This window comes from Rhizophagus irregularis, chromosome 18, assembly GCF_026210795.1.
Source record: "Rhizophagus irregularis chromosome 18, complete sequence".
NCBI classification, from domain to species: Eukaryota; Fungi; Glomeromycota; class Glomeromycetes; order Glomerales; family Glomeraceae; genus Rhizophagus; species Rhizophagus irregularis.
The window spans coordinates 591,321-608,399 of NC_089446.1; the positions used below are offsets into that span (position 1 = coordinate 591,321).

General features: G+C 27.8%; 3 protein-coding genes across 3 annotated transcripts; all 3 read left to right on the forward strand.

The window, feature by feature from the left end:
* Positions 1-204: 204 nt before the first annotated feature.
* Positions 205-2,281, forward strand: OCT59_009769 (uncharacterized protein; the record flags this gene model as incomplete). Its single annotated transcript, XM_066132588.1, has 5 exons — positions 205-304; positions 533-733; positions 808-1,170; positions 1,257-1,646; positions 1,854-2,281. 5 exons carry the CDS (start codon positions 205-207, stop codon positions 2,279-2,281), a joined length of 1,482 nt encoding a protein of 493 aa, XP_066000217.1.
* A 479-nt stretch (positions 2,282-2,760) lies between these two features.
* OCT59_009770 (uncharacterized protein) lies at positions 2,761-4,250 on the forward strand (the record flags this gene model as incomplete). Its single annotated transcript, XM_066132589.1, has 3 exons — positions 2,761-3,132; positions 3,231-3,573; positions 3,646-4,250. The coding sequence occupies 3 exons, from the start codon at positions 2,761-2,763 to the stop codon at positions 4,248-4,250; spliced, it is 1,320 nt and encodes a 439-aa protein (XP_066000218.1).
* Positions 4,251-6,175: 1,925 nt separating this feature from the next.
* Positions 6,176-7,879, forward strand: OCT59_009771 (uncharacterized protein; the record flags this gene model as incomplete). The annotated part of the gene is made up of 4 exons (XM_066132590.1): positions 6,176-6,692; positions 6,768-6,814; positions 7,268-7,396; positions 7,529-7,879. 4 exons carry the CDS (start codon positions 6,176-6,178, stop codon positions 7,877-7,879), a joined length of 1,044 nt encoding a protein of 347 aa, XP_066000219.1.
* Between the last annotated feature and the right edge of the window lie 9,200 nt (positions 7,880-17,079).

Consider the following 17,079-nt stretch of genomic DNA (forward strand, 5'->3'; position numbering starts at 1 on the left):
TTAAATGAATGTCGATGAGTAGTCACAAAATCAAGATCTAGATAAAAAGAAAAAAATTTTTTATGATTCTTTTTCAGCATATAGGAAAAAACATTTTTTTTTTAATAGAAACCGATATTATATTATTTAATTATTAAATTTTTAACGTATGTGATTGTAGCTAATACAGCCTCTCCTCATTATTGTTAAGACAAAATTTTTAACATGTCTTTAAAAAGAAGTATTAAGAGTAAAAGTAGAAGTTTAAATTTACGACAACGAGATGATAATTCTTTAAATAGTACTGAATTAATAATGAATGAGGGTAGGTAATTATATTGTGTAAACAACTTACTATAAGGTTGAGGAATTTGAAAATGCATCATGTTGGTTGACCATCCGTTTCATCCCTCTAATAATAATTTTTTATTAATATTCAGGTGATAGCGATAAAAACTATAACAACGATGATATTGAATTTAATGGACCTATAGAGATTCCTTTTGAACGAGAAGAAAATGATTTTCCTGATAATATTGATGGGAGCCTATAGAAATTTTTGAACAGAATGAAAATGAATTACCTGAAAATATTGATGAATATGAGAGTTTTGAAAACATTTCCGATTCTGATTCTGAAAATATATTTGAAAATAGTTCATTACTTAATTCTTCATTTGATGGCGAATTTGGTCCTTATTTTTCATCAAGTACTTCTGCCTCAATATTTGCTTGGATTACTAAACATATGATATGTAAGCAAATTTAGTAAATTTAACTATTATTTTTAATATAATTTTTTTTTAATTTAGTTGACTTTTTTCTTTAGCAACAAATGCATATGAAGACTTAATCAAAATTTTGAATCATCCAAATTTTGATATCAAAGATGTTTCTACGAATATTAGAAATTTTAAGGAAACAAGCCGAAATCAATTGCCATTATTAACCATCAAAAAACATACAATACCGATATCTGATATGAAAACGCAATCTACTTCACAACCTACTAGAGAAGCATATCCAGTATCATTGATTGATACTTTAACAAAAATTTTGTCTAATCCATCTCTAGTTTCCAAAATGTACAATGGTCCAGGAATTGAAATAGAAAACAAAAGTGAATTTTGGCATGGCGAACTTTGGCAACAATCTCCATTATTTGGTGAACATAGCATCATAATAAATTCAGGTAATTATAATTCTTGGGTATTTTAATTAATTAACTATATATTAAATTATATTAATAGTGTGTTTTTTTTTAATAATACTTTTTAGTCGAATATTTTACAGGAGAATTTGTTCATATAATAACATCAAATCATTTAAATTGCATGAGAATAACATCCATAATTTTTCATAATGAAAATGTAAAATTAAAATTGCAAAGGTTTTTAAGATTCGAAGAACTTCCAGATCGATTCAAAACATCTGAACGTGCTTCTAATATCAATACAAGGTGGTTATTAGAAGACAAACCAATAATAGTTGATCCCAGAGTTCTAGTTAATAAAACGTCAGTATGGTTGCGTGACCAACAAAAACTATCTTATTATTCATATGAAGTTGACGAAATTTTATACCGTTATGAAAATACATGGAAAATTAGAAACATATGTTACAGGATTAGGCACCCATCCGAATACTGTTCTTTTCCTCAAAATTCAAGTAATTTACCGATTTGGAAATTATTTATAGATCTCTATTATGATGATTTTGGTACTTATAGAAATGTTTATCACTCCCTTGGTGGTGTATATATACAAATTGGCAATATGCCATTTTCAATGCGAAAACTTTTGAAAAACCATTTTGTTATAGGTTTTGTCCCTTTTGGTGGAAAATTTAAAGATTTTATTCGCCCTTTCTTAAAAGAATTAAAGGAACTAGAAAAAGAGAAAATTATTAATATTCAAGGTGAAGATACATTGGTTGTAGCGGGACTTGGTCTTGTAACTGCAGACCTTCCGCAGGGGAATGACTTAGCGGGAGTTATGAGACATAATGCCAAAAAAGGTTGTAGATTTTGTATGATTGAAGAACATGAATCTTTAAAATCCTTTGATGATTTATCTAAAGAACTACATTATCACCAATTGATGGATCGTGAATTTGAAAAGATACTAAGTTCAAATTCATTAACAGAACAGAAAGTTTTATGTTCAGAACTTGGATTGAAAAATCAAAAACCTGTGTTAGATGATTTAATGTTTAATCGCTTACTTCAAACTCCTCATGATATTTACCACGCTATTGCTAGTAAAATATTAAGATTAATGGATTGTACTTTTAATACCGTATAGTTCCGAAATTAAGCAACCCCCAAAAATAAGCAACCTTCCAATTATTATAGTTCCGAAAATAAGCAACTCACGAACTTCTGTAATAAAAAGGTAATAAACGTAATAAAGAAACATTTAATATTGCTAAAATCACTTAACACTTCAAAATGATGGACAATTTTATTAAGTATTATAAACATTAATTATGCAAATTGTTCCAAATTACAGTAATTCTTAACAACTATTTCTCTAATGGTGCTAATATGTCTTCTTTTTTTTTGTGGCATACTGTGTAGTAAATTTTAACTGAAACATGAGAAACAAGAATGCGCGGCTGATTTATAGATCACAATATTGTACAGATCATATATTTGATCATTTAAATGCACAGTTTTCTTCGGATTTTTCAGATTTTTCAGATTTTTATTCAAAAAAATACTACCCCGAAATTAAGCAACTCTATAATAAAAAAAGGTTGCTTAATTTCAGAACTATACGGTATGTTTAGTTCAACTGGAAATAATGATTTTATCAAAACTTGGAAAATATTTGAAATGCCCATACAATGGCATAAACTACCAAATCCAGTAACACATCGACAAAGTTTTATGATGTCAGATCGGTTACGTTTGGCTATGATTTTACCACATATTCTTAGACGATTCTTAAAACTTAAACATTTAAAGCAACGTTCGATTGATGAATTACAAGAAAATCTATCCGTTAATTCTGGATTAGTAATCAACAGATTAATTCAATGTTGGGCAATCGTAGCAAAGTGTGCTAGATTTTGTTTTAATCTATCTTTTAATGATGAGTCATATGAAACTTTAAATAGTTTATTAAAGCAAGAAATTATTTTACTTACTAAGGTAATGATCATTGATTTATTTGATAATTTCACAATATTATAAAACGAACTTAACATTTTTCATATAATTCTTTTATTAATTGTTAATTTATCTTATAGATGTTCCCTCAAAATTTTACTCATCTTCCTAACCTACATATTAACGCTCATTTACAATGTCATGCTAAGACATTTGCTACACTAGTAAATAGTACCGTTGGAATAAAGGAAATGGTTCATAGGACATTCAAAGGTGCTGTTTCACATACAAATGGCAAAATGATAGAAAGAGATTTGATAAAGAGATATAATACTTTACAAGCATTGTGTAATATTATAGATGGCACGTTAGATTCTCGTTACAACACTTTGGGAAACGGATATTATCAAAACAACATTTTTAGATCATTACTTTCTTCTTGGTATGCCACATCAGTAACTAATTATGACACTAGAGAAATAGGTATTATTATTTTATAATTTTATTTTATTTTCTTTTTTACTAACAATAAATCAATTATTTTATTAAATATAGACGAAGAAGAAATTAATTCCCCAGTTGATTTTATTTGTGAAATTCGTTATCGAATTAAATGGAAATATTATGAAATTTCACAAAATAATTTTGAACCAAATATGTCAATTGATGGAGATATTTATAATGGACTAAAAATGGCTTACAAAGATTATTTCAATTTCTTAGAATATATTCATAATAAGAAAATTGTTTATTTTAATTATATCACTTACAAAGTGTTAAACGATAATGATGAATCATCAATAATACGAATACGTGTTGGAGATATAGTAGAAATTGAAGAAGAAAACGAAGGAACTTCATACGCAATAGTAAAGGCAATTTTTTTGCATACTTATAATAATGATAAAACATATCCTTTCTATTTTGTGAATTGGTTTGAAAAGGTTAAAGAAAGAAATGGGTTTGATACTTTAATGACGTGTCAAAAGTACAAAATATGTACAGAAAGAGAAAAATATCTTAATATTTTCCCTATATCTCTTGTAACTTCTATGCCAAAAATTCATTTTGTTCATCAATGTGTAGATAATTGTTTAATAGAAAGTCATGATTTATCGCAACCTTATTTGCTAAATGAGTTTTTCTATAATGCGATATGATTAATCAAACAATAAAATTATCCAATATATATTATGTAATTGAAAGAAAAACTAAATTTAGTTTTAGACAATGAAAAATTCTTGTAAATAAATTATTCATTTTTATTTTATTTCTGAACGTTGTCTGTTACATTAACAGGATGTTAAACCAATTTAGCGGTACTTTTAAGTTTTTTTTATCGAAAATTTTTAGTCACGTGGAATTTCGTGATTTCAATCACGTGTAATTTGTAATATAAACAAAGTAAACATTATTACTAATATTACTTAGTACATTACTTTTTTTCTCGGTAGGTTTTCTGGTTTTATTCCTTTTCGAATAAATAAATATGAGAAACATATTTATTTTTCTCGGTAGGCTCTCTTTTGATATTTAAAAATGTAGTTTCAAACGTTCTTTTTTGTTTTTCTAAGTAGGTTTCGTTCCTTTATTTGGAAAAAAAAAATATTAATGAAAGTTTAAAAAGACAGTTATCACGTTTAAATATGTAGGCTTTCTTTCTTAGAAATGGTAAGCTTTTATTTTTTGTTTTATACTACAGGGGAACTCTTCCATCTTGGATCAAGTAATACACTTTTACGCTATTAAAGCTATAATATTGTTATAGAAAACAATTAATTATGAAGACTGATACACTGGCTGAATCTGCTTATTTGTTAGGTGGAGACAACTTTGAAGTTAATGTGTATTCCTACCTAGTAAAATAAAGAAACAAAAGTTAACTCAATATTTAATACATATAGAACAAATAGAACTTGATAAAGAAGGTGAAAGTAATACAAATATTCTTACGGGGTCTATTCTCTGGACGAAACTGGAAGGTCTTGACTCAACACAATACCCTATGCTAAGTCAACCTTTGGAATTGTCTGTTGGTGCACAATTTAGTTTTTGGGAAATTGCCGAACACCATATAAGAGAGTATGGAAGGCAGAAGGGATTTGTGGTAAAACGATATAGAGTTTTGATTTTGTTTTTTCAGAAATAAAAATTTTATATTAAAAAGGAAACAGAAAATAAAGTTTCCAAAAAAAGAGAAAAAAGCAACGAAGTCGTAAAATTCAAGAGAGAACCTTCCTGAACCAAAGCTAGAAAAATCAATCAGTAGGTAACTGACATTAAATGATGCTTTTTTTTCTTACATACAATATCTAATAAGTCTTATTGGAATGGTCCTCACTCTTTAGACGTTAGCATGCTATCGACAAAAGTGTGATCAGAAGGCTTACTGCATAAAGATCTATTAGGATACTAGATTTATGCATGACGTACTGTATATTTCTGATCCAACTAAATATTATTTATCTAAATTTACGAATTTTGTGTAATATATTATAATTTAATTTACAATATAATAAAGTTATTTCCACAATACTTTTATGATACTTTTACGATGTAGTAAGTTATTTCCGCAAGTCTTTAAAATATTTTTACAGTATAATAAAGTTATTTCCACAAGTCTTTAAAATACTTTTACAATATAATAAAGTTATTTCTACAAGTCTTTAACAATATAATAAAGTTATTTCCACAATACTTTTATGATACTTTTACGATGTACAGTCAGAACTTGATATAACGATTCGGGATAAACCGATTTTGACTCTTACCGACTTTTTTTTCAAAACCAAATCCACATATAATTAACTTTACTACTATATACCGAATTTATTATAAATTTCGTGATATAGCTATACCGACATTAATCTGTAAACCAGTTATATTGCATTATTCGCGATAAACCGATACCGATTTTTTTTTCTGTATACCGATCATCGTTATAAAAAAATTTTTTTTATTCTATATGCCGATTTTTCATCGATCTTCACCAAAGAGAGTAAAATAACAGATGTAAGTTAAGTTAAATATCCCATAATTACAAGATAATTTTTTTGCCCCTTTTATTAACTCTTCTACTATTGTTATGTCTACAAATAAGCGCGTTACTTTATCTGTAGCTCAAAAGCAAGAGCTTTGCCAAAAGAAAATTGATAATCCGTCTATTCCAAATATTGAACTTGCTCGTCAATATAATGTTAAACCTAATATGGTTAGCGATATTTTAAAAAGGAAATCTGAATACCTGTCTGTTTCAAGTTCAGAACTAGAAAGGAAAAGATTTAGACAACCGATGTATAAAGAAATAGATGACGCCGTTGGAATTTGGATGTCTCAGTTTTTAGCTGCAAACCAAACATTAAGGGGTGATATTTTACAAAAAAAAGCCAAGCAGTTTGCAGATAGATTTGGATTTGCTGAATTTACGGCTTCTGCAGGCTGGCTGTCAAATTTTAAAAAAAGAAATAATGTTCAATCATATATTAAATCAGGAGAAGCAGCTAGTGGTCCTTCATTAGAAGAAATTGATGAATATAGACGAAAAGTTACAGAAAAATTATCTGAATATGCATTGGAAGATATATACAACTGTGATGAAACGGGTATTTTTAAATTTATCATTATTTATAAATTATTTGTAATTTATTTATTTATCTGTGATTGTTTTGTTTTATTAGCATTATTTTGGCAACTAGAACCATCAAAGACTCTTGCGCAAGGACCCGTAACAGGAACTAAAAAATCAAAAAATCGAGTAACTATTTTGCTGACATGTAATGCTACGGGTGAAGATAAACTTAAACCGCTATTCATTCACAAGTACAAAAATCCTCGTCCATTGCGTGGTATGTCAGTTGAAGATTCTGTACAATATTATTGGAATAAAACTGCATGGATGCAACAATCAATTTGGCTTGATTATTTGAAAAAATTAAACAAGTTAATGTGTCTTCGCCGTAAAAAAATCCTGTTATTGGTTGATAATGCTCCAACACATGGTAAACAACATGAATTGCCTTCTTTTAGTAATATTGAAATTTATTATTTACCACCTAATACAACTCCATATTTACAACCTCTGGACCAAGGTATTATTAATTCTTTCAAAGTAAGTATGATAAGTTTATATTTGAAATGATTGTTTTAACATCTTTTATTAACTATTATTAAAATTAAGGCCAAGTATAGAAAATTGTTAGTGGAAAATAGAGTTGAAGAATACGATATTTCACAAGAGTTAAATACACCTATTGCTCCTGTTAATATTCGTAATGCTATTGATTTTGTTGTTGAAGCGTGGAATCAGGTTGACCTTCTCACCATTAAAAATTGCTGGTTGAAAACTGGTATTATTCCACCAGATGATGAATGAGATGTAGATATAGAGCTTAATTTTAATAGGGAAAATGATGAAAATAACTTAAATGATGCTATACAGAAATTGCCATATGATGATACTTTATCTGGGTTGGAGTATATTAATGTTGATAAATTAGGTGAAGATGAAATTTTGTTGGAGGATGATGAGATTGTTGAAACTGTGCGATCAAGACATAATGCAGAAACAGTACAAGATGACGATGAAAATGAATTTATTCCTAATATTTCCTTAAGTGATGTATTAAGCAGCGTTGAAAAATTAATTACTTTTCATAATTTTCCACCAGAAAATTATGAGGTTACTAGTGACGAATTAAAAATTTTGAAGGGCATTAGAAGAAAAGTTTTGAGATTTAAATCGGAATTTATGCTACAATTAAATTTGGATGAATATGTAATTTGCGAATAGGAATTTTATTAGTACTTCTAATAATAGTAGTTTTATAAACATAATATAATAATGCGAATAGGATTTATTAATATTTCTAATAAATAATAATGATATCAATTTTATAATAATATAATAAATAATAGCATATATTACAAAAAAATTGATAAACCGAATTATAAAAAATATTACATATAAGTTCGATATAACAAGAATATTTGTTTTACCGAATACTCAGTATAACGACTTAAAATCACCTGAACGGAGGGTTCGTTATATCGAGTTCTGACTGTAGTAAGTTATTTCCGCAAGTCTTTAAAATACTTTTACAATATAATAAAGTTATTTCCATAAGTCTTTAACAATATAATAAATTTATTTCCACAATACTTTTATGATACTTTTACGATGTAGTAAGTTATTTCCGCAAGTCTTTAAAATATTTTTACAGTATAATAAAGTTATTTCCACAAGTCTTTAAAATACTTTTACAATATAATAAAGTTATTTCTACAAGTCTTTAAAATACATTTACAATAAATGTACAATATAGTAAAGTTATTTCCAAAATATATTTACAATATTTGTATAATATTACATGATTATAAAACTATATATATACTATATTAATACAATATTGTATAAATATCTAAATTATATTCTTATGAGTCTCAATTATTTATAGTTTTATGATTGCTATTGTATAATTGCAATATCATAAAAATATTGTAAAAATATTGTAAAAAAATTAAGGGTTACAGTAAAGTATAGATGAAACAGATAGTGATGATACGCCAAAAAGTTATACTATAACAGAAACAGATGATAGGGAAGAAGAAAATTCATCAGGTAGCGAAAATGAAGAAACAAAAGAATTGAACACATTATATGAAATCATAACAGAACAAGGTTATGAGATAGAGAAATTAAATATTGAAAGATTATTTAGATTAGGATTTGATCGTTATGAATTAGTGGTAGATGGATTTATAAGAAAATATTTAGAAAACCAGGAAAGAGATGATAAAGATGTACAAAAAAGTTTAATGCAATATTTAGCAAAGAAAGGTTATAGAGAAATATCGGATAAAAAATCTGATGAATTTAATGAATCTGATAATGTTGAAGAGACAGAAATAACAAAAATATTTGAAGAAATAATTAGAATGGATCTGAAAAGAATGAGTTATAATGTAGAAATAACAGAAATTGAAAGAATAAGAAAATTTGGAGTAACTGCAAAAATAATAACAACGTACGAATTTATGAAGAAATATTTAACAATATGGAATCTTGAAGATGAGGAGTTAGATAATCAAATCTTACAATGGAGAGTTGAAAACACAAAAGAATGTGAAAGATGTGAAATTGAAAGATTAAAGAAAGAATTTAAAGTTGGAAAAGAAATTTGCATAGAATGTGGAAAAGATATTGAAAAAGAAAATCCAACAGATGATGAAGACGAAGTGGAAGAAGATATAAAAGAACCCGAAATTGGCTCAAGTAAAAAACCAAAAAGCAAAGAGAAAAATAAAGAATTAAAGAAAACACCCATAATACCAATAACACCAGTAATACCAGTAAAACTAAAGATAACAATGGCAGCATCAAGAGATGAACTCAGAGCAGATCTCAGAGCATTAATGAACACTATGTATAACCATGATATTTGAGCGGATTGGAACAATTTAGTATTACCACCAGTAACATTAACAGGATTACAAGAAGAAGTTCAAGTGAATACCAATGCTATTGGAAATTTGAATGCAAATAGAGGAGCTATTGTGGAAATACCAGCATTTTATGGTACTAGTGGAGAAGATCCAGAAGAATGGGCAAGTAAATTTGAGAAAGCATTTACAGTGAATGGTTTAGGAAATGATGACACACAAAGATTTATAATAGCAAAAGCAAGATTAATGGGGGAGCAGCAGATTGGTTAAAGACTGAAGGAGTAAATATTGTTGATTGGAATATTAATGGAGATCATAATTTAAGATTAAGAGTAAGAAAACAGGGCGGACATGGATTATATCACAATGTCGATCACTTGCCGATCATGATATAAGTGATATCACGTTAAATTTGAAGCTTTATTCCAAGCAATAAATGTTCTGACAATTTATGTTAAATTATTTTATTTAATAGTTTCATTTATCAATAAATTAATATAAAAGTATTGTGGCAAAATAAGGTGTGTTTCCAAAGTTAGATTTTACGTCAAATTTTCAATAATTAATATATATGCTATATATATGCTGATCATCTGCTAACGTGACTTTGAAGCTTTGGGCGAAGCCACAAATCTTCAGGCGAAACTTGAAACTTTTACAGTATATTATTTAGGTATTCAAGAATCAATGGCTAAAATAAACCTGGATAATTTTTGATAACCCAAAAGTTATCATTAAATAAATGTTTACAATTATTGTAAAATTAATATATGTCTGATATTTGACAAAATCTTTATGAATTATTTTAAGAACTAATTTATTAACAATAAATAAAATAAAGTAAATAAAATCGAAATTTTATACATTATTATGTAGAATTTGTGAAAAAACTAATTCAACGGTATTTTTTAATGTGATAATATTGGACAAGTGATCGGCAAAATGATCGGCAATATCGTGATAATATGGGGATGTCCGCCCTGTTGAGTAAGAATGATCAGAAAATATGCAAGTGATGAAATTAAAGATAGATGGTTAGAGCAATTAGAAAAGATTAGTCAGGGAAATGAAAATGTAGCTCTATACTTTGTTAGATTTAAATATAGTTTAAAGAGGGCAGGAGGTGATGCAGCAGTAGCAGCAAATCAACAAAAGAGAATTTTTATTAGAGGATTAAAAACCAGAATTTACTAAAGAAGTAGTAATGGGAAATCCGGCAGATTTAAATGCAGCGCTTCAGATAGTAAAGAACATAGAAAGAGGTTTAGAAGCATTAACAGATAAAGTACAACCAAAAGATATTAATAATGAACAAAAAAGACAAGAACCTATCGTTAGTGCTCCGAAAAAAATCTGATCTGATCAGATTTGATCTGAATCCGATCTGTCAGATTCAGATCAGATCAGATAAATTTAATCTGCAGTTCAGATTCAGATCTAAAAAATTTGATCTGAACAAATCAGATTAATTTCAGATCAGATCAGATCAGATCAGATTCAGATTAGGCTTATTTAAAATCTGAATCTGATCAGATTGGATCTGACAGATTTGATTCAGATCTCAGATTTGATTTTACTAATAATTTCAGCCGAATTCATAATGCCGGCTGGAATTAATTCATAATTTTAAACTCCAGCCAAAACGGATATGTCGATCATTTCCTTTTTTGGCGATAGACGTTCCACAAAAATCAATTTTTATAGGAACAAATTTGGCATTTTGTGTAACCTAAATTTCCTTTTTTGGAAATTAAATGATTCCTGCCAGAGTTAAGTGCATAATTCTGGCCGAATTACATATTTAATTTTGGCATTTTGGCTGAAATTTCAGAATTTTGAATTTGACTGGAATTACAAATTATAACTTTAGAATTTATAACATATTTATTCAGATTCAGACCAGATTCAGATCAGATTCAGATCAGATTCAGATCAGATCAGATTTAATCAGATTCGAATCAGATCAGATCAGATTTGAATCTGATTAATTCAGATTAAATTTAAACCGATCTGATTCAGATCAGATCAGATCAGATCAGATTTAATTAATTTCAGATCAGATTGAATCTAAGTAAAATCTGGTCTGATCTGATCTGTTAGGAGTACTACCTATCGTTCAGGGAAACATAAGAAATAAAGAAGTAGATGAATTAACAAGTAGTTTCGCGAAATTGCAAATCAAGATGTTAGAAGATGAGAATGAAAAATTAAGAAATTTAGCGAATCAGAGTTATAGGCAATTGCCACAGAGGAATCAACCAATACAAAGAAATCGACCAGTAAGGTTGCTTGCCGAAACCTAAGGGTTTAGGCAAGATGGCATTTTACCAAAAAGCGAAATTCTGCCGAAACTATATTAAAGTTATATTAAAAAACTGGCGAAACTTTGGAGAAAGGCAAAACTGCCGAAACTTATTATAAATGCTGAAACTGCCGAAACTCTGCCGAAACTATAACTGTGTTGATAAACTAAATAAAAATTTAAGTAATTAGTTGGGTCATTTAAACCATTTTTTTTTATTGTATATATATATATATATATATATATATATAATAAATCTATAGTAAAATTTTGACAAAACTAATTGTAGGATTTTGAAGAGGTTTAGATAAGCAACCTTATCGACCAGTACAGAGAGGTCAACCAATTCAGAAAAGGGTACTGACATGTTTTATGTGTGGTAAAGTTGGTCATTATGCAAGAGATTGTCTAGAAAGAGGAAGGAATATAAGAGTAAATATGATGGACGAATATTATGATCATGAAGAACATGATTATGATGAATATGAATATGAGGAACCACATTACGATGAAATGTATTATATACAAGAATATTACGATGATTATGAAGATAGGGAATTAAATTATCATAATGAATTATATGCAAAAAATGCAGTAAAAACAAGAAGACAAACAAGAAGAACGAACCCAACAGTAGGATATAGAAATAATAACGAATAAGGAAATTTACAAGAAGAATTAAGAAAAGCTGGAAATAGGATGGATGATAGAGAAATACCAAGTGGAACAACAATACCAAGATATACACCTGAACGGACTGGACAAAATTTTGTGAATGGAGGCAGTCAAAATTGGGACAAACCAATAAGACCAAGAAAAATGAAATGGAGCAAAAAAAGACAAGGATATTATGACCCGACAGAAGGATTAAGAAAATGGAGAGAAGCAGGAGGACCAACAAACCCTAAACAGTATGGACCAAGGTTAATTGATGAGATACCACCATATGATGTTGTAGGAGACATAAAAAGTTGTAGAGCAAATATAACATTCGGACAATTGGTAAATGAGAATAATAAATACCATAAGCAATTAAGAGAAGAAATATATAAGCCAAGGAGTATAAATGAGAAAAATTGACTACACTTGGTGGAAACTATGAAAAATGAAGAAAAGAGAACTACAGCGATGAGAACAGAATTAGAAGTTGAAGATCAATTAGTAAGTGTAATAATAGATACTGGAGCAGCAGTAAGTGTGATAACAGATAAATTAAGAAGAAGATTGAATATACTTATACGTGGAAGAAGTAAATTTAGATGTACAATAGCAAATGGGCAAAAGATAGCAGCATTAGGAAAAGCAAATATAACTTTGAGATACAAAAATGAATTAGAAATATTGAAAGAAGTTGAAGTAATAGAATCAAAAGAAGAGAATCTAATTTTAGGAAATGACATATGGAAGTTATATAATATGAAAATAAATTTTGAAGATCATACCTTAGAAATAGAGGAACAGGGAGAAATAATAATGATTCCAGTAGGATATGAAAGAGAAGTAATATATGAAAGTGAGGAGAGTGAGGATGACGAAGAATATGAAAGTAATGACGATGGAGAGGTATTTAAAACATACCAGAATTTTAAATAGAAAGTCTTGGCTCTGAAGAGAGAGAGACGAAAAAGATGTTTGAACCAAGTGAAAAGTTTATGCAAAAACTAAATATAGGGAAAGTAGAAGAACCAATTTGGGAAAATATGGTAAAATTACTATTAAAATACCAAGATATTTTGGAATATGACGAAGAAATAAAAGGGAGAACAAAAGCAGCACAACATGAAATAAAAATAAAAGATGGGATAGAACCAATAAAGCAAAGAAGATACAAAGAAACAGATGAAAAAGCAAAATTTATAAGCGAAGAAGTAGATAAATTGTTAAAACAAGGAAGGATAAGAAAATCAAAAAGTCCATGGAGTTCACCTGTTACATTAGCAGGAAAGAAAACAGGAAAATATAGATTTTGCATTGATTACAGAAAGTTAAATAGGATAACTATAATGGATAGTTTTCCTTTACCAAGAATGGATGAATTATTAGACAAATATAGGAAAGCAAAATGGTTTTCAAGTATAGATTTAGTGGCAGGATTTAATCAAGTAGAAATGAAAGAAGAAGACAAAGAAAAAACAGCATTTGTATGTTCGAAAGGATTATTTGAATATAATGTAATGCTGTTTGGTTTAACGAATGCACCAGCAACATTTCAAAGATTAATGGATGAAATATTAGAAGAATACATAAACGATTTTATAGTAGTGTATATCGATGATATTATGATATATTCAGAGAATTTGAAAGATCATATGAAACATATAGAAAAAGTATTAAAGAAATTACAGGAGAATAATTTAATAATAAAATTGAAGAAATGTAGATTTCTGGAAAGGAACATAGAATTTTTAGGACATATAGTAGGAAATGATGGATTAAGGCCAGATGATAAAAAGATAGAAAAGATAAAAGAAATGAAGGCACCAACAACAGTGAAAGAAATAAGATCATTTTTAGGACTTTGTTCATTCATATTATAGAAAATTTGTGAAGAATTTTTCAAAGATAGCAAGACCAATAAGTGATTTGAGAAAGAAGGAAATACCTTTCGTTTGGGGAAAAAAACAACAAGAAGCATTTGAAAAATTGAAAGAAAAGTTAATACAATATTCAATATTACAACATCCAGATTGGAAGAAAGAATTTCTATTAATAACAGACGCATCAGGAAGAGGATTAGGTGCAGTATTAAGTCAAAAAGATGAAAAAGGAAAAGAAGTAGTGATAGCATATGCAAGTAGAAGCTTATTACCAGCAGAAGAAAATTATCCGATAACAGAGTTAGAATGTTTAGAAATAGTTTGGGGAATTCAACATTTTCATAAATATTTAATTGATAGAAAATTTAAAGTAATAACAGATCACAGTGCATTAAAAGGATTAATGAACGCAAAGATACCAAAAGGAAAAAAAGCAAGATGGGTAATGGAATTACAGCAATATAATTTTGAAGTAATACATAGATCAGGAAAAGAAAATACAAATGCTGACGCATTAAGTAGGTTATTAAAGATAGTAGAGGATCAACCAGAAATAGTAATAATCGATGGAGTAGATGGATTAGGAAAAACAAGTATAGTACAAAATTTAATTAGAGAATGGGAAAAGCAAAGATTAAAAGTAAGATTCAATACTTATAAAAGAAGAAGAAAAGATAAAGATGAATTTTACAAATCAAAGATGGAAACAGAATGGAAATTCAGAAAAGAAGTAGTGGAACAAATAAACAGAAGAATGTTAGAATATGATGAAGATACAGATATAATAATTTTAGACAAATCACCATATTGTGAATATTATTATCAAAGGACAAAAAGTTTTGACAGAGGATTAATTACTCCGCATGGAAATCACGAAATGGAAAAAGAAATATTCAGATTAAAAGAAACAATAGATAAATCAATAGTGATATTTTTAGAAAAAGATGGCAATATATGTTGGAAAAATTATATTGGAAGGGAAACAAAGAAGACAGAAAAATCATCATATCTAACATTAAAAAAGGATGAATATTTGGACATGGTTAAAATGTTTGAAGAAAATCAGAGTGTGTATAAAGATACCAAAAGATACAGTCGAGTAAAAGTTAAAAATGACAATAGTAGTTGGAGAAAAGTATTTAAAGAAGTGAAGAAATGGAGAAAAGCGTAGAACAAATAATAAAAATAACGAATTCAGAAATAAAATCAATTAAAGAAATATTATGGAAGAAAGTAATTACAAGAGAATAATAGACAATATCGAAAAAGAGAATAAGTATGAATTGAAAGAGGGAATTCTATATAGAGTGAAAGGACAAAACAAACTTAGAGTAATCAGGAATTATGAATATGAGGGATTGATATACATGATGCATGATAACAAATTATCAGGATATTTTGGAATAGAAGCAACATTAGATAGAATAAAAGAAAATTATTGGTGGAAAAATATAAAAGAAGATGTAGAAGAATATGTAAGAACATGTTGGAATTGTCAAATGAGAGGAAAACCAAGAGGAAAGAACAAATTAATGTCAATAAAGATAAACGAACCATTTGAAATGATTGGAATAGATATAGTTGGACTATTAAAAGAAACAGAAAAGGGAAATAAGTACTACATTGTAGTAGCAATGGATTATTTTATGAAATAGCCCGATAAGATCTCCCAATTCCCTCTGTCATCAATTTACAGAGTTGCCACATCGAACGGGCATTCTCATGGTCAAACGAACGAATAATCGAATGAACGAACAATTGAACGAACAAGCAAATAATCAACGAACAACATACAACAACATATAACAATAATATACAATATAAATAGCGTTAGTAATATAAAACGTTGAACGATATAAAATAAAATTTAACTTCTCTAAATTTTTCCCAAATTATATTCACTTTACCTTTAATTCCAAACTTCGATAGCTCTTGCTACGAATTATTACTTTTCAAAAACGTATATTTAATTCATCTTAAAATTTTCATTTTATTCAATTAAAATTAATTAAGCAAACATTAATTAAAGTTTAGAGTGAACCTATTACCTTTAATTAATATTAAACTTCACTAACAAATAATTAAATGAAACTTATATTTTATTGAGTTCTGTGGATGAGAACTGTGGAATTACTTTGAATTCCGCTCTCTATTTATACAAATTTTATACTATTCTAATATATGCTATCTATATACTATCTTTTATGTTCCTTTTATATATTATCTTTGAACTATCTTTCTAATATGCTATCTATATTTTAAATACGCTATCTTTTAATATGCTATTTTTAATATGCATGTATCTTCTATTTTAACATGTTATCTTTTTATATATATTCTTTTTTAATATGTTATCTTTTATATTCCGTCTTTATACTATCTTTTTATATGATCTTTGTATTATTTTATGTTCTTTAATCTTTTTGACATTATTTTATATGTTCTTTTAATTCGCTATCTTTCCATTTTATGTGTTTTGCTTATAATCTATCTTTTGTGGCTTATAATTATTCTTTCTAATTGTTCTTATTGTCAAAGATTGCTAAGCCGCAATTGATCGACTCTAATAATTCTATTGGTTCTTTGTCAATCATTCGATAAATATTACATCATGTAGATCATTACTCTTCCTAAATGTTTATCCTTTTCGGCTAATTATTTATCCATCTACGCTAATTCATAATTAATTTGTTCGTTCCTAATATTTGG